Source organism: Trachinotus anak, unplaced genomic scaffold, assembly GCF_046630095.1.
Source record: "Trachinotus anak isolate AG129_WGS33_773 ecotype Australia unplaced genomic scaffold, CSIRO_AGI_Tana_v1 ptg000001l, whole genome shotgun sequence".
NCBI classification, from domain to species: Eukaryota; Metazoa; Chordata; class Actinopteri; order Carangiformes; family Carangidae; genus Trachinotus; species Trachinotus anak.
This window is the reverse complement of record NW_027273852.1, coordinates 12,808,737-12,834,440: the sequence shown is the minus strand read 5'-3', so window position 1 is coordinate 12,834,440 and position 25,704 is coordinate 12,808,737. Positions and strand designations below refer to the sequence as shown.

Sequence of the window (25,704 nt, the reverse complement as noted above, 5' to 3'; positions counted from 1 at the left end):
CCACATTGGACCCTATAACAACACAGAGGCCAAATTATGCGTTCTCAGAGAACTTTTTGTTTTAATGATCACAATTGATCATTTGGGACTGAACTGAAAGCAGTTTTTCCTTTTTGTTTGTTTCATTAAAAAAAAAAAACTTAAACAATATTTATATATTTATTTTTTTTATAATTATATATAAATATATATATAATTTATAATCTTTTCACCATTGCACTTGATTTGTCAGAATACTTGGAAACCTGTGGGCCATGAAAGTATTGCACCTGCTGTACTACACCTGTTTTCTTTGCCTCAGTTTGACACAATTTGATTCAACACAACCTAATTTAGACATAAATTCCCTCTAAGTACAATATACACCAAAACTATTAAAACTAAAATTTGCCCTACCTTACTGGACAGTGTATATTAGGAGTACAAATTCCTAAACAAATTTGAAATTTGGGTCTTGTCTGCTTTACCTAGTCACAGCCTTTGTGCTTTTGTGTGTGTTTATATGAAAGACAGGGAACACAGTTGCCTCATTCCTTTGTGGACTTGGAACAGATTTTAGCAGCAACTTAAAGCCATTCTTCTAAAAACACATTTATTTCTCCCAAAGGACAAAGGCTCATATTTTAGCAGTATTTACATCACACAGTACCAGTTCAATATCTGTACAATTCCCTTAGGATGCCCAGAAATAAAGTCAAACCGCAAAGTGGTCAACGATAAAGAGGACAGAAAAGATAAACTTCCTGGCACAAGGGAAAGTGACCCAACAAAAATGAATACATAAAAAACTTAAATAACACAAGAGGTTATGTCAAGTTCAGACTTGTCCAACACCTTCGTGACCATTAATGTACCATTTATGTACCACTGGACAGCGTCCTGATAAATGATTGTAAACAGAGGGAGAGGATCTCTCCTCAGTCGTCTTCCAGCCAAAGACAGCGATGACGGATGTCGAAGCGATGGAAGTGTGTGACTTCCTCACCTTCTTGCTCGGTGTTAAAGGAATGTTACTGTGGAAAAGATGGACGGGACTGTTCAGCATTAAGTCCCAGTGATTCCTGTCTTACAAAAAGGGGCGGTAATGACAACCCTCTAGAGCGCACACACACACACAAACACAGGCATCCGTCACACACAAGTACACAAATACTTGCTTACAGATGCACTCTTGCCCTCCACTCACACAACCAGCCGTAAATTATGTATGTGAGTGTGTGCGTTTCACACACAGTGCAAGCAAGTCCACACATATACATGCTCTTTCTCCTCAAAGCTTCAGATGGAGATGGTGCACAAGAGCCTCACAGGTTGGTCTCATCCCATGTTGGGTCATTCATGCTCTTTAAAACCCTCTTCACAATCTTTTCTAAATCCTTCCGTGCTCTCTGCTCCTCCTCCAGTGACCTCTTCATCTTCTTATTATCCTGTTGTGGAAAACAATAATGTCACTCATGTTGTTGTAAAACAGATGTAGAGAAGTCCCCCTGTCTCAACCTACAGCTAAAACTAACAGAAAACTAATTTCAAATCAATTTAATTCCTCTTGGCTTACATTGTGACTACCCCTGACACAGCTAACACTTTCTGGAGGAACTTAAAGTCGTACATTAGATAAATCACACCATCATGATACGTTATCAAACATTCACCTGTTTTAGCTCCTGAACCTCATCCCTCAGGGCATACACCACATCCACCAGGCTCCTTTAAGACAGTAAGATTTACAGGTCAGCACATCAGTAATGCCTGCAGGACTGCTTATTAAAAGATAGCATCACATCGTTTCAAGTCTATCTTAAAACGGCACTCACATTCTGATATCTACACTGCTAAAGTTTAAATCCTCTGCCATTTTTGCAAGTAGCTGCACTTTTGCAAAAAATGAGGACTGTGGATTTTGTCCCCTGTTTCTTACATTAGTTTTACATTAGGAAAGGGTCACTTCACAGTTATTGTGAGCAGGAACAATTATATCAACCAGAATTTGCTTCATTGTACATATGGGTACGAGAGTGTTGTTTTAAGACACACTTGATAAGAAGTGAGCCTATCCTATGAGCTCAGAGCAGCAGCATAAACCAAAAGCAGTCTGGTTATATTTGATCTTTTCTTAATGTCAACAAATCCCATTAAAAAAAACTAAACCAGCAACCTTTCACTATTAGATCATCTAACTCAATTGGCATTTTTATGAAACTTCTCAAGACCCACTTATATTCCGATGCTTTTCTCAACTGATGTTTTTACATACAGCTTATTCCTCTGTGCCATAGAGCTTCACTGTTGCCCAGAAACGATTAAAAACACATCAGTGAGCCACACTGTTGAAAGTTTCTTCATCACCATCGACATGGACTGTGAGCTGGGCTGAAAACAGCCCTGAACAAACACACGACCTTGTAGGAGTAATGCTTGCAACAATATACAGTGCACAGCTGTTTAAGAAAATTACTGAGCTTTTTAAAATCTGAAGTTACACTTTAATGACTGCTTTTCAAAAATCTGAGCCTTCAGTAGGAATGGATGGGCTCGGGGCTGTGTGCCATAGACGGGGTATGAAAGTGAACTAAGGCATTTTTGGTTCTGGTCTTTACATGGGTTTTAAAGTGATTCAGGGCAGAGGAGAAGCATATCATCTTACTTTTCTTCTGCTGCACTTTGTCCATTGCGACTGGGATCCTCCAAAAGGACTTTCTCCTCACCAGGGATGATCACATGCGGCCCTGTTTCCCTTCGTGGCCCTGTTTCAAAACACAAGAGCACTCATCACTTGGTACTTGGCCTTGTCTCACCTTGTAAGTAAGTCCTGAGACATCTTCAGCTAATTACTTTTTCAGACCACAGTCTAAACTTCTTTATTGGAAAGACCCACAGCATCAAAGAGAAACAAATACACACCAAAACCAGCAGCAGTGATGTGTTAGTCATGCACAGAGAAGATATCAGACAAGAGCCAAAGGAAGGTGAACGGAAATGAGAGGCTGTGGAGATATCTGGCCAAAAAAAAAAAAAAACCCACACAAATCCCTCCATTCATTCACAATACAATTCTCTGTCAATCTGAAATTAATGAGAACTCCACCATCTTCCCCAAATGAAAACACACACCACACAATCGAATCTGCAGTCCTAACAAATCACCAGAATGCCAGCGTCTACCAAATGACAGATTTATTCAAAACTCATAATACAGCGTTTGGGACTTGAACACTTCAGCAGCGTAGAACAAATACACTGAAGGCGCTGTTTGCAGACAAGACATGGTCACGTGTGAACTGAATACAGCATTAGAGCACACAGAGAGAATGTTGGTCAAAGACAGTCAGTCTCTTCACCCTGCCTGTCCCACAGTTTGACTTAGTTTCTTAAATCACAGAATACACCTGTCACAAAGTATAGCACATGATGCAAGGACAGTGATATTCTTAGCTCAAATACTCATAGAAGGTAGAATGAATTTTTTTTTTCTTGCTCCATGACAACTAGTATTTACAGAAAGGGAAATTATGTGCTCTTCATATTTCAAGTCCACTCTGACAGTATTCTGAGGTTGAATGAATAGTTCACATAGAAATGTTCCCGTATAATCACGGTCTTTCTCTTTTTTTTTCTTCTTTTTTTTAAATTTCTTTTTACCCTCAATGCTTTCAAAACACTGAAGGTGAGCATTTACACTACGAATGAGCATTTACTTTACAGTAACACTGAATACTTAAGTCTACCTTTAGGACTATATCATACACACTCCAGGTAGACGACAAAAAGTACAGAATTTAACAGATTCTAACCCCCCCACCCACTGGCCCGTTACATGATTGTGCAAAATAATTCAAACACTTCATGTTATAATTTCAGTGTAAACTTTGATACAGACCAATAAAATGTAAAAAAAGAAAACAAATGATTCTTCCAGGGATCATTCTGTAAACATTGACATACATAACAACATATAAATAAAAAATGCCTGTATAGAAAATAATGAATACAATAAAGAAATAACTTCAGAAACATTAAATAGTACTGTAACATGGACCGATATATTCCATATGTCACTCACATTGCTTACTGTAAGAGGAGATAGACTCTAAATGGATGCCAAACTTTACTTTTAACACCAACACTGGAAAAATACTTCTTCATAAAAATAGTCATTAATGCAAGATAGTATGGGAAACCTCACAAGCCAGACAACACAGAGGCATGTCTGGCTTATGAGGCTGTAGCATATGTACCAGTTTGTTGTGACACAGGTGATGTTACGTTAAGTCGACAGCTGCACCTTAAAGAGATAGTTCAAAATGTTGGAAAATGGGCTCATTCATTTTCTTGCTGAGGGTTGGATAAGAAGATCGATACCACTCTCACACCTGTACATAAATATGAAGCTACACTCGGGAGCTAGTAAGCTTTGCTTAGCATAAAGAGTAAACTGCTAGCCTAGCTAGTTTAAACTGATAAGTTATTTCCCTGTTCTCCTGGCACATAAGATTAAAGAAGAGAAGATTTAAAAAGATTAAAGCATGAAATTAAATACACTTATTTGCTTTCCTGACCTTCTCCTGGCTCCAGAGTCATATTACGTTAACAAATACGAGAGTGGTATCGAACCAACTCTCAGCAAGAGAGCCATTTAGCATATTTCCCAAAATGTCAAACTTTTCCTTTACCAAGCAGGAGACATATTCCGACCAAACAAAGGCATTCAGTTTTTATTACATGACTGCAGCTGTAGTTTACACTTTATTAGTGTCTGACTGGCATGCTATGTTCGGTTTTATATGCTTCTTTTTATTTTATTAATGGAGTAACTTGAGATTGAAAACATACTGTAAATGCAACCCTGTGGAACCACTGACAGACAGCAACATTACTGGATCGAAGATCAGGCTTTAAAGGATGATGCTTAGGAGACTACACAATACAAGAAATGATTAAAATGTTCACGTAAAAGGGCCAGTTCACCAAAAGTACAAAAAAAAAAAAATCCATATCATTTCACTTCACTCTATCTAGTTGTGCAGATAGCTTGCTGGGGCTTTCTACATCAAACCCAAAACAATGGACGAGGGTGGAATTTAATTTACTTTGCTCACAAGACTGAAAAGATAAATCTAAAAAAAACCCACAATGTGTCTATACTGAATATCTTTCAAACAGTTTTCATTCAGACCATTCATTTGTTTAAAGGGACATCATTCCAACTAAAATTGCAGTCAGTGAGGTGAGATTATCCAGAGTAATGGGACAATATTTCTGCAAAAAACAATTTTAAAAAAAAAAGTCATGTCATCAATTCTTCAAGGTGTGAGTGGCATATTTGAATCCCATCCACCTAAACTGCATAAGAAGAAATCTGTAAGATGAAATCTAAAAACCAGGACAAATAAAACCAAATCTATCTGCACAGCTAGATACTACAAGAGGTAAGTGTGAAAATGTATCTTTTGTAATGTGGGTGAACAGACCCTAAAATTCACCATTCTTAGTCCACTAGCTTTTATCCGGTTTGTAAAAGCCTGACTAGAGAGTGAGTTGTATGTGATGATCTCCTCTTTCTGTAGCAGTAACTACGGACTGAGTTTCGCAAACTATTAATGTTAGCAAGGACTTTGAATATTCAGCAGTGGTCTGGTTATGTTGAGTAGAATTCTGCTTCGGGCTGGCAAAATAAATTAAACTTCAAACTATGAAAAGAGCAATCATATAAAATGCTAAGAATTTGGATATTACATTTGCATGCTGCTATATTATCAGGCAGCAGGGGCGTATGGGCCTGAATCTGTGTGTGCGCGTGTATATCGCATCTGTGCTATGTTTGAGCATACATACTCTAAAAACACATACTGAAGAGAAGTAGTACATGGTAAATAGAATATACTCATTCCTGAATTACATCTGAATATCAGACAGGAAAAGCTCAGTCCCCATCTCTCCCTCCCCCGGGTCTCCCTCCCCCATATTCCGCTCCAACATCCCTCTGCTCTCTGCTAAGAGAGTCTGCCACACTTATGGTCAAACAAGGGGAGTGGTCACATTCAAGATAAATTAACAAGAATTACCTAACACTTACTGCATGACAACTACAGAAAGAGAGGAGGCACATAAAAGGGAAAGTGGCAAAGGCAACAGGGAGATGCTTTAAACATCTTTAGACAAACTGTCAAAAATAAATAAACCAAATAAGTTAACAAAAAAAAAAAGAACAAATATATAATATAAAATAAATAGATAAATTAAAAAAATTCTAGTTTTCTTTAATACATTGAAGGTAAAAGAGGTAAACGTGCTGTACGTTACATGTACATGTACAGTACAGCGTGGCAGTACTGTACGTTCTTTAGTTCTGGTGAGAGATGCAGCTCTTGCGCGGCACTGAACCCATCCTGTAACTGTGGGTGGTCCAGATGGAGTCATAGTCAGAGTCCTCCGAGAGGTCAGAGGTCAATTCTGGCCGTGACACGCTGCTACGGCGGCCCGGCGAGTCCACACAGGACCGGTCCACGTCAGCCAGCACATGGTTGTGCATCAGGTCAGTGCCCTGCCAGGCTGGTGGAGGCGGGCCAAGGTGAGGGTGACGTTGCAAATGTAGAGGAAGGAAATGTTGGGCGGAGGAGGAAGAGTGACGGTGCGGTGGGGGGTGGAAGAGGAGGAGGACATAGCATACGCAACACGCAACAAATGGTAAATCATAAAACCAATGAGAGATGGAGGATGAGATGATGGAACAAATCAGAATGCAAGGAGAAAATTATAGCACAGTATGGAGAGAACAATAATTGATGAAAAAAAGAGATAGAAGGAAATGCAGATAAACCAGAGCAATGCCAAAGAGTGAGGAGTGGTGGAAAGACAGACAGAAGAAAAGATACTGTTAGAAGGATCAGTTCAGAATACCAGCGTTAAAGAAAGGCACTGAGTCACAGAATACAGATATAGTCATTACAGAGACAGCAAGCTCTGGTATGAACCTCTCGTCTTTTGTGCATGAACATGTATGAGTTAAGTTTTGTGTTTTCTTACTGGAGTTCAGAGTCTGCCTGGTTTTGGCGCTGGTGCAATATGCCTCAATAACTTTCAGGATCTGGGCATCTTCTTCCAGAGCAGCTGTACCTGTGAGTGAGAGGGTACAGTAAGTAATAAGCTCGTGTCCCTCAGATCTCCAGTGACTGCTTCCCTCCCAGTATTTGCAAAAATTACACTCAGGCACACATTAAAGGGACAGGTTAGGTCTGAAGCTCGAGCCCGCAGGTGATTAGCTCAGTCTAGCTATGCATAAATATTGGAAGCAGAGGGAAACAGCCAACCTCTGTTCAAGTTCATAATACAGACACAATATATTGGTTTGTTTAAGCCGATCACAAACAGAAATGTACTGTTATGTCAACCTATTCCTTTAACAGGTATCACAGTTGGAGTTCAACATACACTCTGGAAATAAAAGGGAAAGATTTTGAACATACTCTTCCTCAAGGCAAATTCCTCCTCAGACTGTTTCCTCTCAGGCTTGCGCTTGGGAAGGAGTTTCTTCACACTCTTAGGACTTTTACTAAGATCCTGTAAATAAGACATTTTTTAAAGAAAAATGAAAATCTACATACACTACATTAAACAAGCAAACAAACACACACACACACACACACAAATATGTCCACAAAACACAGTCCCTCACCTCCTTGTAGCAGAGGGCAGCAGAGGGCCGTAGCGGGGGTGCAGGCCGCAAGCAGCTCAGGCTCCAGGGTTTGGGGGTGTTGGGTGGTTCCAGTGGACCCCACATCATCGTGCTGTGAGATGTTCCATGGGAGGAGGGGTGAGGCAGGGTGTGGTAGGTAGGGGCCACTGTCATGGACCTCCCCTCAGCATGCCGGGATGGGGTGAGGGGGTGAGATGGGAGCTGAGGAACGAAACAACAAGGCTTGTTAAAGAACGGTTCCACTGATTAACTACTGTAACCGGAAAACATGCAAATGACCCTACACGAGCTACAGTGTGTTCACTATGTACTGTTCAGCAGGAAGACACACACTTTACTAGGGCTTCACTAGAACAAAGTGTAATCTAGAGTGTAATCAAAACCTGTGGTGCATTTGTGTCCGTCGGGAGGAGAGGTTCTGTAGCGCTGTTTGAGTGCACACTTAGGCAATCAAATTTATTATTATTGTTTTTAAATGCAATCTTAATGGAATCTTAATGTTCTACTTAATGTATTTCCATTGCCTCAATAAAGCACTTTAAATAAACTTGCCTTGCCTTACTCTTAACTGTTTAAGAACTACTCAAAATGTTAAGGTAAAGTTGCCAACTGCTTTCTTGAAATGCAGCTGCCTTACAGAAATGTTAGCTTGTTACACGAGTGAGGCAGTGGCGGTAAGCAAATTGTTCAAGTTGCATTAAAATCGATCTTCAACGAATTCAAACGTGTAAATCATTCATATTTGGTCCAACTATAACTTTTAGGACTAGCTACCAACACAGCAACACCTGTTCCTCAAGACTGTCATTTAAACATTTCACACAGTTTTCAGTATTACAAAAGTTAACGGTGGTTCTTTCTGATGGAAACACAGTCCTGAGGAGACCAGATGTTCTACTCCTATACCCCAGACACATCCTGCTGCACCTCCTGGGGATCCCAGACCATTTACCAGACAGGATATAAAACCCCTTCTGTGTACAGTCTGTCTTGCATCCATCCCAGGGTCTATTCCCAGCTGTACACTGTTTGGAACAACAAATCCCTATGACGGAGGTCCTGCAGATTAATTTTTAAATTTAAAAATGATTTTTCAGTTACCTCTTGCCACGATGCAGCTACCAACGGATAAGTGGCCAACTGTCAATTAAATGATTATTGTTGATTGTTTATTCAAGGGCCAAGACTGAATGTTCATTAAATGCAATTGTGTATTACAGCTATTCTAGTAAGAGAAATAAACCACTTCACACAAGGCTGTACTGTCATTTGAGATGATTGCTACACATTATATGAATCAGCCTCTCATGGCACATTGATGTTAGGGTTCCCACTGTAAAATCAGTGAGAAATCAACCTACATATATTCATAGTTATTTACACTACATCGGAATAAAATGAATAGAAAGAAAATCAAGTGTATGTGGGTTAGTAATCATTAACTCCTGACCGTGTGGCAGGGAACAGTGAGTGGTTTGTGGCTGGGTGCTGTGGCTGTAGTGTGTTTGATCTGTCTGGTCAGGTGTTCCACCCAGTCCTGCAGGTCCTGCTGGTTAGTGCACACCACATGAAGACGGTCAAACATGGTGCCTGAAGGGACAGAAACAAAGTTGCTGAAGTCATTACGTGTAACTGAATGAAACTCTGCATTTTGCTCATCTCATGTAGTCTCACCATTGAGCTCAAAAGCATTTTTATGGGCTTCGCAGTCTTCTAGCTTGGTCACTGTCATACTGGTCAGGGGCAATTTTCCCTGCAGAGGGAAATCATCAGATCAGACACAAGACACGAGAGAAATGACCATTCATCCACTGTTATGTACAGAACTCAGAGTTTTAACACTATAAAGGGGACATGAAAGGGAACTTTAAATCAAATTTATCTGAAGAAGTGTTGATTACTTACCTGGAATATGAAGCCACTCATCCTGGGGCTGGCAGACAACATGAGGAGGACGTGGGGGAAGAGCATGAGGTACCGCTCATTCTTCTCCTGACAAACAGATAAAAGCAGATGGGAGGAAGTGAATACAAGAAAATGAAAAGGTGTAAGCCAGTTTGTATATTACGACCATTATGGAAACGTGACTGAGACCGAGTTCAGAGCAAAGATTCACAGCGAGTTTGATCAAATATAAAGAAACTGGCTACTTTTCTTCACTTAAAATGACTGATGTGTACTTATTAACCAACAGTTCTTCATACTGGTAAACAAACATGAACTCTCCTCAATTATTAAATACTTGATGATGCTACTGTAATAAAAAATGACTGCTTAATAACATTAATGAGTTAATTGACAGTAAAACACTATAATTTATGCTTTATGATATTACATTCACAGCTAATGACTATTTGTAGCAGTTTAAAGAAAAGAGAAGTGCAGGGGAAGGAGGTAGATGGTGCTCGTACCTCTGAGCCAGGACTCTGGACTAAGACCTGGCTCATGTAGAGCACAGAGCCCAGGGTCTTGATGTCATCCCCCTCCCACAGCCGGATGGACTCGGTGAGAATCTGCAGCTCCAGCTCCTTACGCTTCCGCACCTCCTGGCACTGAGCCTGGCATGATGGGAAAGGACAACTGCTTAAAGGCCTGCTCTGAATTCATTTCGTATGAAGTCTGCTTGCATACTACATCTGACAAGACAGGAAGTATTTTCAACTTACAGACAGATTTTTGAAAGACGCCATGCACTTCTGAATGTCTGGCCTGTCAGGATAACTCTCCTGAAAGACAAGAAATATGTTGGCCACCATAACATAACATCACATCTAGACAAAACGTTTATGCACAGACACACACCTCCATGTGCCTCTCCAGCTCTTTGAGTAAGGTCGGGTACTTGTCGATTCTCATAAAGGGTTTACTGAGTCCTGTGGTCAGGGTGAGGATCCCAGGGCTGACTGCACCCCTCCCCTCCATAAACTCCCCCAATACTTCACTGCAAGAGGAAGGAAAGAGAGGGACAGAGACAACATGAATTATTTCTTTAGCTTAACATGCAACCTTGATGACCTGCAATGATTTTGAATATAATAATAATAATAATAATAATAATAATAATAATAATAATATAACAGCAACAGGACAGGGTTTGAAACTCTTTTGCTTCTGTTAGTGATCTTACATTGGTTTAAATTGATTTATTAGAGCTCACTTGTGTTGTTGCCTTTATAATGAAGATTTACTGTCAGGGGGCTATGACTGTAAACACAGTCATAAACCCATCTAGGGCTCCAACTACCAATTATTTTGATCATCAATTAATCTGCAGTTTTGTTTGTTGTTTTGATTAACTGATGTATAAAATGTCATTATTTCCTAAAGCGCAAGGGGATTTCTTCAAATGTCTCGTTTTGTTCAATTAACAGTCCAAAGTCTAAAGATACTCAATCTGCAATGATATAAAACAGAAACAAGCAGCAAATCTTCAGAGACAGATGCTAGAACAAGGGAAGACCTGGAATTTTTAAAGATAAAATAACTTGTAAAAATAATTGTCAGTTAACTGTCTGTTGATTGACTATTCAATTAATTAACTTCTCCAGCTGCAGAGGCAGCTTATATAGTTTATTATGATAAATGTTGTGAAGTCAAGTATTTCTCAAACACTATGCTAGTATATCCCAAAAAAGGAAAACTATACAAAGATAAAGAAAACAGTGAATGAAAGACACTTTTTTATCAGTTATTAGTTATTCGTTTATGTTTTCTTAGTTACACCACAAACTATAGCTTTAAAAAATAACAAACGTATAACAGCACCTTTAACACAACACTGCACAGCATTTCTCATATTTCTCAAACAACATGTTCATGAGCAGCGGCTGTGTTCAACCTCTGCTGCCTGTGAAGTGGTGGAACATGTCGGGTTTTTGGGGGCTGACCACATTTGGATCAGTGATGATCACCAGTTGTCCTCTGGTCCCTTATTTAAAGAATTAGTTCACCTATGTTTTTTTTTTTTCACAAAACTGGATCTAGTCTAAACTTTTGGACCTTCTCTTGCAATGTAACCACTCAATCTGCAGTTTTTTCTTTCATTCTCTCTCCTTTGGTTGTAGCTTATACAAATTAAAACACTGCCTCAAGTGCAGTAGTGCTGATCATGGAAAGAAGACTGCAAAGTATGCACTTTGTGTCCAGGAAAGCTGCCACAGTCAGCAAAACAGGCAGGTAACTACAACTGTAAAAACAAAGACAAACTCCACAATACAATCAGTCCCTTTTTCCTTTCTTTAATACTCAGCACTCTGTGAAACATGAAGATCTTCTTCTTCTTCCATTTGTGCTGCATGAAGACAGGTTTAAAACGCTAGAAAAATCATACTAAATGTAGCTGATGCGTAACCATACCTGTACTGGGTGAGCACATTAACCGCACAGGGGTGGTTGGAGCAGTAACCAACATAAAGAGCTTTCATCTGTGGCATGAGGTTGAGGAAGAAACCACCCACCCTTTGCTGGCTTTCTGGAAGCCTAAAAGGCAACAAACACATTGATAAAAATACAAGTGTGCAAACTCTCCTACACTGATAAGAAAACAGACGGGAGCAGAAGTATAGGGAATGTGTAGTATGAGCTAAAGGCATTACATCCCAAATACATAAGAGTGTATATTCCACAGACTACGGTTTAATCCATCGTCCCTGTAGTACAGTCAGTCCAACACTAGATGTCCCTCTGCTTATTATGAAACAGTGAAGATGCTGCTGCATTGGGGCTGTTTGTGTGTGCAAGGAGGGACTAACTTGGTGCACTCCTCCAGTGATTGGACAAGCATCTGCTGGAAGGTGCTGATCTCCTCGAGGTTTCCCAGAATCAGAGCCACATCCGAGCTGCTCGGTCTGGAGGAAAAAGTGATCATGGGAAAAGCAAAATGGTGACTACATATTCAGTGACATGTAAAAAGTCAAGCACTCAATCCAGATTTTTTTTGTTTGGGAATCGGATTGATTCAGCTTCCTGTTATAAAACAACCATGCTAAAATAACCTGGCTCTGATCAGGTTTGATGTGTAAAGAAGTCGTACTTGTCAATGCTCTGAAGTGGACGCAAGTAGTTCGTCAGGAGGCTCTGAAGGTCCTTGGAATATTCTGTCTCTGTTTCTAAAATGTTTTGCAACACCTGCAATAGAGAGGGGAAAACAACTTTAAAAAAAACTGCTTAAATTTAGAAAGTGTCCATATCTCAAAAATAGAATAGTAGCTTTGATAAAACCGCTCTGTTCTTTATTATTCTCACTCTTCATGGGGATTACAGTTAAGACTGTTTGTTTCATGAGTTAGTGCCACAATGTTTGAGTTAATAAACCATAAAAAAATGATGATACTAATTTACTGCAATATTAATGATCAAGTAAAATATGTCTTGATAAGCTCTTAAACTGATTCTGATTGGCAAAACATATCAATAGTACTGGACATCTTTTTCAATAAAATCATTTCTTCATAATAATGAAGTTTGAACTATGTTGAAATACTGCATTTGTGTCTTCTATCAAAATCAAACACCTAAAGAAGCTACATAAACACATTCAGCTTCAGAGTTGATGTTATATGTTATCAAGTGAAAAAATAGAGTCAATTACATTGAAGGATCAGAAGGTGAGCCACATAACTGATGAGTGTTTTTACACATTAATTTATGCATACACTGTATATCTGATCTAATATAAAATTAACTTAATAATTCACCACCGGAGCAACACTGATCAACTGCTGTACATAATGAAATAGTAATGATACATATTGCATCATATTGTATCTATCAAATCAGAGGTGGGTGAGACTACCTGACCAATATTCCATGCTTTCATACCACAAGAAATATTAAAGGGTGTACCCTACGGCATTACACCACTGAGCTCTTCATGCAATCATGTGATTACAGCTTTGTGAGCGACACCTGCTCTCAGCTGCAGGAACATTTCCGAGGATAGTCACAGAGCATTTTAGACAAGAGCGCACAGAAAGTGTGTCAATGAGTTGTTTCGAGAGAGCTGTGGTTGAAGTGGCCTAATAGATTTCATAATAGTACTTACGTGCGCATATATATATATATATATATATATATATATATATATATATATATATATATATATATATATATATATATATATATATATATATATATATATATATATATATATATATATATATATATATATATATACATATACATACATATATACATATATACATATACATACATACATATACACACATATACATATACATATACATATACATACACACACACACACACACACACACACACACACACACACACACACACACACACACACACACACACACACACACACACAGATTAAAAAGAACAGGCACTAATAAAAAACCCCAAACAGACATAAACCTTTTCAACATGATGTTTGTGGAGGAGAGAAGTAAGAAAGAAAAAAACATGGGAAAATAAGACTTTTGAGTTGCATTCTCACCAAGTTATAGTAGGTCTTGCTGATTGCAGAAGTGTCAAAGCCTTTAGGTGGACTCTTAAGGGTGCCAGACTTGGGTGACACTTGTTTGTCTGGAACCAGAAAGAAAAGTCATGAATTACAGCACACGGCCATATCTATATTGTATATGATGAGCCACACAAACAACACTGAGCTGGAAGTCATTTATTCCTGAAACATTAAATATCATTTAGTATCAGTATTCAGTATTTTGGCCTCATCTGCCATGTCCACATATATTTATATTCAAATAATGTCACAACTATAAATAATGTGACAAATGTACCCTCACTTAGAGGCACAAAATAATTAGTGACACGAATTTTAGGAGTCATTCTTCAGTGTTTTCAAAAGAATGCTCCTATTTCCAAAGTCAGAAATCAAAAATGTAATTGGCTGCATAAAGAAATACTACTGACTTAAAATAACAACAAAGTCCCTCTAGCAAATCTAGTTTTTAGTGGCTGTTGTTTTATTGCACATAGAAAGTACAAAACGGCTTTACGCATTTATGTTTTCTGTGTACATCTCAGGATCTGCACTCAGAATACCAGTTCTTCAGGTTGAATAACAATAGATCAAAAAGGCCTTTATGTGTTTATATTTTGACACTGTCTTGCGGCAAAAACATTCCCTGTTGCAGGATGAGAACAATCTGAACTGAACTGAACCAATGCCACTGAAAATATATATATAATAATATATCAGTTGGGTGATGATCAGGCTTGTCTAAAATTCAATTCAAATATCTTGACTGTGGGCCCCTGCACTCACCAAACATTTTGCATTGAATTTGTAAAGAAATAAATGTCAGTCAGCAAGAGGATCAGATTTTGAGCTGCTGCCTCTTGCCACGAGGCATCTCAACTAGTTTTACAAGCAAAAAAACAACAAACCACAGAAGGCCTCCAGAGGCAACAGATGTGGGGCTGTGCTATTGTCATAAGGCCAGATGGAATAGCAATGACAATGGCAACTGTGATCACTTTGGCAGTTTTTGTCTGAGGGATGTGAAAACACATGTTCAGAATATGATTTAATCTTTCAAGCTGCTCTGTGGTCAGTCACAGAGGAAACAGGAGCAGGAGACTTTTTCAGAATTATGTGGTGTGACATTTGGGGGTAGATATATCACTACACTGCTGTATTAATATCTTGGTGTAGTGAGCCGAAGTTTTAAAATAGCATGGGGGCGTCTCTACATAAGACCATAACAGAAAGTTCTGCCATCAGGGCGGAGCCTCCTATCACCTCTCATATTTAAGGTACCTGCTGCCAAGAAGTCGCTGAGGAACTTACCAGAGCCTTTGACCTCGCGGACATAGTTGCTAGGAAACCACCCAGTCTTGCCATTGAGCATCCCCTCCCACCAGCCTCCCTCCTCCTGACGAGTCACACTGATGATGTCACCCTTAGCAAAGGTGAGCTCATCCTCGTTGGTCTGCTGGAAGTTGAAACGTGCCTTCACAAGCAGCTGCTGTCCACTGTTTTCTGACATGTCCTGACAAACGAGGGACGGAGGGAGCAGATTAGGAGACGAAAGACTGATGACAACAGAGATTTCCTATGACACATGTTAGACCTCAACCATTTTCAGAAAACAAATATTGTGAAACTTTTACTACTCATCATAATATTCATTATTTCCATCCATCTGGGACTTTACTATGTTGCAAGCGCAGTTCTTAAGGTGCAACTCCACTGTGACTGCAAACTTTTCCATAACTGATGAAAATCTTGTATCTGGTAAAATGCCCCATGTGTAACTAGCAGAGTTGGGGGGGGGGGGGGGGGGGGGGGGGGGGGGGGACTAACTTCCTCTCCTAATTATAGATCTCATTTTAGAGGAACAAGGAGAATTTAGACACCTGCTGCTGGGTCATCTTGAAACTTGCATTGTTCCCAATTATTTGAATTTAAGGAACCCTTAGGAGATTTTCAATTTCATTTCGATTTGTTATCACTTAACTGTCAACGGCAGAAACAGCGAGACAGTACATCTCATCCTGTTGCTTATAGATGTTAATGGGGAGCAAAACTGGGTGTGACCACAGCTTTTTCTCAAAGTCTGGTGACATAAATATTTCACAGTATAGTTCTGGCTACCTTTAACCTAAGCAGATATATATTTAACTGAAAACAACATGTGTAGGTGTGCAGGGTCTAGCCATTTATCTTTATACAGTTATTTCCTGTAACAACTTGGAAACAGTAATCAAACATTAAAACACTCACTGAATGAGCATTAACTACTTTGTATTATTATCAATTATTCATTTGTACTGGATTGCTGTGACAACATAACAAAAACACATTAAAAGTTTTCAGTGACTCAGATCTACTGTGTTTGTAAACTGTGCTGTTGGGGACTGGCAGTGAGCGTTGACCTCACCAGACTGCGAAACTGGTTCTGCAGCAGCTTGGAGGATCGGCCCAGTGAAGCCTGAGAAGACAACGACTCAAACGACTTGATGCGGTGGGCTGAAGAGTGTCGGGCACACACCGAATCACTGCCCACGCCGATATCTGGACAGTAAGAGCAAAATATAAATACACCAGACCTGGTATTTGCAGTCAGCGCCCACACACCTATCACTACCCGCATGTCTTTCATAAAAACACCCCCACACGCACCACGAAATCCACTCATATTGCACATGTTTCGACTCACCTGCAGTCACTTTATTCAGAGCAACCAGACTGCTCAGCACCTTTGCAAAGTTAAGTCCCAGCAGCAGGTCACTGGCCTCGAATGGCTGTGGGTGAGGGGGAGGGGGGGGGGCGGGGGGGGGGGGGGGGGGGGGGGGGGGGCGGCAGAGAGAGGGGGACAGGGGAAGAGCATGAGTGCCAGAGAGTCATCGACAAGTGCATTTCCCTTTTATAGATAATCTCTAATTCCAGTGCAGCCGGCTGTGTCGTCACTTGGCCACTGAACAGTCAATCGATAACTCTTGTTATCTTTGACAGAAGTTCAGCAGATACACACATATCTGCAGCAGCGACAAACAGACACAGCATTCAGTAAAAGTGGTTGAGTTATGGGCATTAAAAAAGGTACTGAGCTGCTCTGCCTACTTCATGAAGAGCAAGAGCATCAAAGTATAAGACTGGCAATATCCTTATAATATCCTATAAGTTTTTGTTTTTGTCATCAAAGCTCACGAAAAAACTGAACCTACAATTTATCCACTAACAATTACTGCCTGCAAAGCCAAAGCCTTACGCTTGGGGCTAAATTGCTCACTGCTGTCCAGTTTCAGTGCAGGAAGTTTGTTAATATCAGGTGTAAATTGAGTAACAGATCTAGAGTTGCAACTAACAATTATTTCCATTACTGATTAATCTCTGTTTGTTATTGTTATTTGTCTGATTTGTCAATTCAATGGAGGAAACTGCACATCACAAGATCTGTTACTTTGTCCAACCAACAGTCAAACATCAACATTTTGGATGCTGCATTCTATGCTGCACTGTATCGTAAAGACATCAACACGTTCACATCATGAGAGAACTCAAGAAAGTCGAACGATTGCAGAGCTGCTCAAGTGAGGGTTAAAATGACAAAACACAACATAACTTACAGAATAATCACATTGAACAACAGAGTTCGGCTGAAGTAAGGGAACCCTGCTTGCTTGGTTTCAGGTATTTCTGTATTATTAAGTGAGATATACTGAAGCTTTCATAAAAAGTCACACTATTATACCATTTACCACCCGGTAACATGAACAGGGTATGAGTATCACAGACAGGGAAGGAGAGCTTTGGTTTTGCTAAAAATAAGAAAGCTGTAGAATAAAGCCAGCCTTGTCTTTTAGCTGCAGTAAAAGTGTAAGCACTGTTTGTATCACTTCCAGCGTGACTGTCACTAGCCTCTTGGTTAGTATGAATGGCAGTGATTGTATCTGTGTTGATGACTGTAGTTGTCCTCTCTCTTCCTGTGTACCGGCTTCAAATGATTAGCTACTCCTGCTTCAGTTATACTGAGGGTGAGTGACTGTCAGATATGAGTCTCTTTCATCTTCCGCTCTGATTGCAGATATGCCCTCAGGGAATATGAGAACGACTGTGAATGTGAGAGTGTGTGTTTGCAAAAGAGAGTGCATGTGTGCATGTGTTTGTGTGTGTACAAGCTGAAAGACTCGGTGTCCTTGGTGGGCATTCATGTGAATGCACCCTCTTCCTCACCCATCTATACTTTCACTGGGACTGAAACTACAAACCACATTCGGTGTTTTGCACTTAACTTTTCCTTCCCATGATAACAGCAAACTGCGAGCTCTTCCTGCACCTTAAAGTCATTTTAACAGGGTCCCCATTAGAAAAAATCTTACACCTCTCAGAGCAAATGGTGCACATTAAACATTCATGCAGGGAGATAATGAACATGACTAACGTGACAAGCTCAGACACGTCTGCTACGCCTCAGCATCACAGTCTGGTAATGATCCATCAGAGCAGGCTGAGACAATAGTGCAACACCCCTCTGTGACTCAGCAGGCTACAGCAGCATGGCAAATTGCTCCCACACTTTTCATGACTGAGGGAAGAGTGTTTACCTGCACAGGCTACAACAACCAGCCACTCCATGTCCACTACAGCTAATGGGATATGGTCACGTATCACACTTCCACAGTGAGAGGTTACTCAACAGTCACAGGCCAAGTCAGATGCCTGAACTCAAACCGACCAATCACGTGTCTCAGTTCTTGAAGACGAGACTGAAGACAAAAAGCACCTGAGGCGAGCGACAAGTGAGGATTACAGCCTGGCTAGAGAGATTTTCGACTTGGTTTTGATGCATCAGTCTGGATAATTTATACGTCTAGTTCTGGTGAAGATGGCTGCAGTTCAGACCTGCTGCTGATGTCTGTGGGTCACAGGCTTTAGCCAATCACTGACAGTAGTAACATATGAGCTATTCCTTTCATTTATTTTATAGTACTTACCTTTAGTTCCCTAAAATATGTGGATAATGTATTAATGGGCTGTTTGGTCTGTGAAGCATCCATTACAGTTTCCTAGAGCCCAAAACGCTGTCATCAGCTGTCTGACTAACAGTTTAAACAAAAAGATCTACTCTATATCTATTCTATTTACTATAATGTAATACAGGGAAATAAAACCACTCTCAAATGACAACTCCATCCATCAAATATTTACATTTTTGGTATATATATTAAAAAAAAATTTAAAATCACCTGAACGATTAACAAATTATCTAAATAGTTGCCTTTTTTCTCTCTCGATTGACTAATAAAATAATCGACTAATTGCAAGCAGGTAAAATTAAAGGAAAAGTCAAAATTGTATCCTAATTGTTTCAGTTCAAATCCAAACCGCTGGAACCAACTATGGCTGAAACAATGAGTGCAACAATTTTAACAAACGATCGATTGTTACAATTTAAGTTTAATCAAGCAAAACTGGAAATTGTCTCTGGATCCAGGTTCTGAGATCTTACAATTATTTGATGTTTGTCATTTGGTCAAGTTTTCACCCTGTGCTCAGAAGAATTGTGGTGGACATGATTAACAGAAAAGGTAATGGATCCAATCTTTCCCATTAGTCAAGACAGATGGATCTGTAACTACTGCCAGGGTAGATGGAGAGTAGGATTACCACTCCAGTTGGACCAGAGGGATCATGGGAACTTTAACGATCACTTCCTGTGGTCAAAGGCATTAGAGGTTAAGGGTCAGTGCCAGCGGCTGACTAAGCGTCAGACAACGTCTTGAGGCAGAGGTAAGATCAGATCTAAGAAGGGATCGATCCAGCTGAACTATACCAACGAGACGCACAGCACTCGGCCAAACGTCCTACTTAACTCCGTTAAAACGAGGCAGGTCAGGACTGCAAAAGCACAGCGTCTATCTGACTGTCTTTCACATGTAAGCAGCCGCTGCTCTAATCTGCGGCCGCGGTTACCTGGGTTCAGAGCCAGCAGTGCTCTGGGCTCTGGAGAAGATCCATCTTTGCTCTACAGATGGTGTGCGGGAGGACTGCCATGTCCCAAACTACGATAATCCTGTGCTGTCCAGTTCACTCAAAAACAAGTCACATCCGTATGATCACAATCTTGCACGCAAGGACCAAGCAGCCTTGAAAAATAAAGGAAATTGGAGACAGTATTTAGTACAGCACATCCTCCAGTGAAGACACGAATCAGCCTGACATAAAGCGGTGGTCGCGGTGGGGAATTTGAATATTTGTTACTAAAAGAAGCTGCGTATTATTGCTCAACACTGTTGCCACAACCTGCCCCTGTAGTGAGGCCAAATCAAACAGAGGTCTTTTGCAAAAATAAACCATGATGGATGTTTTTCACTTCGCGAGCATTTCAGCTGCCTGCAACTACTAAATGGCATGTTTCACACACTCAGTATGACAGTGCTCCGTCTCACCCCATCTCCACCTCTTGTTCAGTGGCTGGAAGCTCCGTGGAGAGAGGCAATGCTGAGGAACACTGAGTTTCATTGTCAGACCAGGGTGGTTCAATGACCCCTCTATGCACTGGCCAACACACAGCCTCAAACAGCAGGCTGCCCTCAATTTGCTGAAGACCATGGAGGTATTCTCATTAGGCACAACCATAATGCACTTAAATATTTCTAAACAGGCCTGCATGGCTGAGGTCTTGAATTTTGGACATGTTCAGACTTTACATCTTATAATAATAAGACTGTAATTACCATGTTGGAACAAGACCTACTTACATAACCATGGCCCTATATTGTCCATAGCTGCAGTGGCTGTTAGTTTTGCAGCAGAACTTGGTTATGCCTCGGCTGCTGTGGACTGGTGGTGACAATAAAGCCACGCTTGCACCGAGGACAAAGCTCTGCATTAATTAGAAAGCGTAAACACCGTCATGGCGCCTCTACGTTGAAGTGGAAAATGTGGAAAAGCTACGGTGTAATAAGTTTTTTTTGTTGTTGTTGTTGTTTTTATCAATTGGTGTCACCTGAAGTTGCCATAATGGTGCAAATGTATCGCCACCGGACGGACGAGCAGAAATGTCTTGCACCGGGCGATGGGTGATTGTTCTCGGCTGCTCGTCCACTCCTCCTCCCCTCTGCCAGGGGACCCGTCCGTCCACTCCGCGAGCCCATTGTTTATTGTACCAGAGTCTCCTCTTAAAACATATCAACTTAACATTTCACACCGCACCTCCCTGTGGCACCACATGCAAAAGAGGGTCACACAGGCACCAGACAGGGGCACAAACGTGGGAAGCCACTCACCTCGACGCGGAACGATGTGCAGCCCTTGAGAAACTCCTTTATGTTGCTGAGGCACTCGCCGTCGTTCTTCGGCTCTTGGTAAATCTGCGAAGACGGAGAGGCTTGTTAGAGGTACAGCCGCTGGCCACGCTGCAGTTTCTCGGCCCTAAAGATGAATCTCCTCTCTCGACTCGCGTTCCACGGGCTGCGTTCGCACTGGGCCTGACGCTGCGGGAGGCTGAGCACAAATCCCGCAGCGGGGAAGTGGAGGAGGCTGTAGTATTGGGTCGAGGGAAATGACGTTGACAAATAGGGATCCCCACTGATGTTGTTGTGGCCTATGGGTGCACTGTTTTTTTTTTTTGTTTTGTTTTTTTTACCATAACCTCCTTTAACACGATGGACACGAAGAGAAATAGTAAGAAAACATATATTCTGCCATCACTGATCTACATGGAGAGGGCAAAATATCTGCTAACTAACGCACATAACCTATAACATATATTGAATTAACACCTCTGTCATAGAGTCAACCGAAACTGAACATCACTAGAATCATGAAATGACACTTCGTGGCAGCAGATTGCATTAGATTGTACAGGTGTACCTAATAAAGTGACCCCTGAGTGTATAAAGATATCTACAGTGTGTCAGAGTCTGTATGATAAAGACCCTTTGAGGGCAACACCCACTTAGACAGGTGAGAGTTTTAGAAATCTGATCATTGTTAATTGGCTGATATTTATTCCTAACATTAATGCATAACATAAACATTTTTGATTAGGCTCTATTGAAGAATTCTGATCATGATATGTGTCGATTAGGAGTTCGAAAAACAAACTTATCGGTGATCTCAGGTGGACAAACTGTGTAAAGGAGTTTGTAAAGTACATTTACCTACTGTATCTTTGGCATTTTTTTTACTGATATTTCTTATCAGTCAGCATATACACCACTACTGATAAATCTGCAGTAAGATAGTGTATAAGAGAGCACAAAGAGTAGGCCTATCTAAAATATATACCGCCTATCCTATTTTTATTTCCCTCCTCCCCTGTTTTCCGTCTCCTAGTCCTTGTATTTGCAAAAATCTACTATTTGCTTCATATTTTCTATTTTTCCCCACATGTTGTCCTTTTCTCACATTTTCTATTATTTCATTTTCTTCAAATCATTTTAACCCATTTTACTCACATTATCCACTCTCCAGCCTTCACATTATCATTTTCCCGAGTTTCAGTTTTTCTCATATTTTCCATTAGCCTTATTGCAAATATGATAATGAGAAGATTATGTCGTCTAAGTATGTCCAAGGCTGAGGCACGATAAATCCAAGAAGTGGAAGTGAGCTTGTGACTCTCAGTGATAAATACAGACTATAACAACTATACCGAGTGTGTCACTGATAAAACAAGACATTCTACAACTGAATAATACAGGTAAATATGAGGTCATGCAAATCCTCACATCATGGCCTTTTATCTCTCCCTTGCATTGCACTGCTCTGTAAGTGGAGGGAAACAAGCAAAGAAGAACTACAAGTGAGCGAAACAAAGAGGATTTTTATAGCTAATTGGAATGAACCATGACACCATCTCCTGTTTGTATCTTTGGTCTGTAAGATAATCTCACTGACCTTGATGGCAACTGACATCTGGCCCACTTGTGCCCCGCGTCTCCCACTTTCCTCTGGCCCACATACACACCAAGAGCTGCCTGCACTGACAGCAATTACTCAACCTGAATGTGGCTATGGGAACTCAGCCAAGACATAACTGCATCTCGGGGATGCCATAGGCCACATCTGGGTCAGACAGTGACTGGATGTGGGTGGCCAACGATACTGCCCAGGATTTACAGGCTACTCATTATTACACAAGCAACAAGGGAAAGTGGAAATATCGGAGAAAATTGGAAGCACAGCGCGGCGAAAAAGTAAAATATTATTAGTATTAACAGTAGAAATAATAGGAGTAGTACTGTTTAGACTGATAAATCCGCCAGGTCAGGCCCAGTCAGCCAGTGTTAGCTTATCACAGATATATCTCTGTCAGTGAATATGTTGGCTGACAACTAAAAATCTGCCCCCATTACTTATTTTGTCCACCAGAGAGCACTGACAAGTTTGATTTTCAACTATAAATGCCCTGCTCAACACATGTGTTGGTCACGGTTCTTATATCCTAAAAATCCCTCTCAAAAACAAAATATTGTTCATGTTACGCGTTCAGAAAAAAAACATACATACTATTGGATACTGGTCAATATATATGGTTATCAGGTTTTTAAACTTACTGGACAGTCTGTGCTATTATTATTATTATTATGATTGTTTTTGTTATTCTTAACTGAACAGGGACTGTCATACCATTATGATTTAACAAATGATATGGGTACATAAGCAATATGTTTGCAAGCATGCCGCTAAATGCAAAGGGCCTCAGCTCATGACAGTTTTTTGGAAATCTTCTTAACAGTTATTTGCAAATAAAACATATTAAATCCTCCCTGAAATGAGATGGCTGCAGATTTAACAGAATTCAGATCAGCAATATACTGGCTGATTATGCCACATGCTGATTTGGATTTCATCCATTAGTGTGAGTAAACTATATTCAAGTTGTTTTCTCTGGAGCCTGGAGATGCACAACATCAGTTCTCCTGGGCTGCATCACATCACTGCACCTACAACCCTCAACCCTCACTCTCATGTCTGCAAAATGGTGCAAAACACAATTTGATTATGTCACAGAAATTAAACAACACCCCGTTATCAGTGTGTGAGGGGTGGAGAATCATCGGCGGGACCTGTTTGTCATTTAACAGGCAAATTTCTCATGCTCATATGGAGCTGCAGTCAGCCCTGAGCAGCGCGTCCTCTCTGAAGGAAAACATTGCCCGGTTTACACAGGCCGAGCTGAGCTGGCTCGGGCTATAGGCTGCCATACGTTGACAAGACACAAACACTGCGCTGTCGCTTTAAATGGGGAGAGGGTCCATCTCTGCCTGTGCGCCTTTGCAGTCAATGGCGGCCCACTCTTACAGCTATGGTCTGTGTACGGACAGCCGGTCATCCCTTGCTGATCACACTGTGTGTATCAAAATACATTGACATACAAGCCACGTAGGTCTGGATTAAAGAGGAATTTAAAACAGAGGCTTCAAACGAGAAGGCTGATCTGCTGAGCGTTTGGAGCCGCACTGACACATATTAAACGAGGCCTTCGTTATTATGAAGACCTGTGGTGGATCTGATCGCTCCTGATAAATTTGATCAATCAATTCCCATTTTTGCCCTGGTTACAACAGATCAATACGCAGTGGAAACAATGGCCTTTCTGCCCCCACCCCCCCTACACATCAACACACGTATGTGCAGCCATATAGCGTTGTTTTCGCAGACAATAACCCGGGCTGCCGTGACCTACAAAAGGAATCGCCTCATGGACCACTGGGCAGAAAGAGGAGCCAGACAACGAACCGCGTCGGTTTCACGGATCTGGGCAGCACACAGACACGCCGACGGGGCGGGCGGTTGCAGAGGAGAGCGGGGTGGGGGTTAATGGGGGGCGGTATTGCCCTTACTTTTTCTGTGGACCCCGGGCTGAGCCGCTCCAGCAGCCTACACAAGACCACCCCATCTTTCAGGGAGGTCTGCAGAAAGGCTTCAGGATCCGAGATGGTCTTCTTCGGCGACTCCAGCACCCCGAGCGTTATCAACCAAGTGACCGTCTGTTCCGCCGAATTCATGTCCAGTCACAACAGATCCTCTTCAACAAAGCGGCGGTGTTTGGGGTATCTTAACAGCGTTGCTGCCCCGGTTACGCTGTCATCATCTGTGCGTCAGAACAGAAACACAATTAATCCAACAACAACAACAAAAAAAAAAAAAAAAAAAAAAATGATGCATGAGATGTCGATGAGAGGGAGGGAGGGAGGGAGAGAGGCTGCGGGAAATCCTCTAACCTCGGGTGGATGCGGATGACGGCTGGCTGGTGGAAATTCAGCAGGTCTGGTTCCCTCCCTTGGATGGAGCGTTTTTTCCCTCTAACCTGGCAAGCTGTCAAGTGCGGTTCGCCGTGATGCGTTGAGGCAGTGGACTGCATACATGCGCATCGCAGCCGCCAGCCGCTCATCCATTGGATGACATCACACCAGAGGGACAAGCCAGTCCAACCAGTTGTTAGGACACTTCAGCATGACATGAATAGGCTTTTTTTTTTTTTTTTTTTTTTTTTTTTGCATGGCTTTGCATATCCTGCTCTTCTTTTTCCGTTTATTAGGCTATAACACGCCGCAGGCTGTCTGTTGTT

The 25,704-nt window shown here is 41.0% G+C and overlaps 1 protein-coding gene across 2 annotated transcripts; it reads right to left on the bottom strand.

Annotated features, from left to right (window-relative positions):
- Window positions 1–573: 573 nt before the first annotated feature.
- On the bottom strand, window positions 574–25,500 carry arhgef7a (Rho guanine nucleotide exchange factor (GEF) 7a). Of its 2 annotated transcripts, XM_071477880.1 has the most exons (23): window positions 25,358–25,500; window positions 24,977–25,227; window positions 21,413–21,496; window positions 16,840–16,924; window positions 16,561–16,694; window positions 15,468–15,669; window positions 14,151–14,239; window positions 12,726–12,820; window positions 12,445–12,540; window positions 12,050–12,172; window positions 10,496–10,634; window positions 10,360–10,419; window positions 10,105–10,251; window positions 9,599–9,685; window positions 9,368–9,446; window positions 9,144–9,283; window positions 7,673–7,894; window positions 7,464–7,557; window positions 7,024–7,113; window positions 6,370–6,549; window positions 2,645–2,744; window positions 1,653–1,707; window positions 574–1,427 (listed from the first exon to the last, which is right to left on the bottom strand). In XM_071477880.1, the coding sequence occupies exons 2-23, from the start codon at window positions 25,139–25,141 to the stop codon at window positions 1,305–1,307; spliced, it is 2,589 nt and encodes an 862-aa protein (XP_071333981.1). In that variant the 5' UTR covers window positions 25,142–25,227; window positions 25,358–25,500; the 3' UTR covers window positions 574–1,304. The 2 variants fall into 2 exon arrangements, with proteins under 2 accessions (XP_071333981.1, XP_071333972.1); XM_071477871.1 differs by lacking the exon at window positions 6,370–6,549.
- Between the last annotated feature and the right edge of the window lie 204 nt (window positions 25,501–25,704).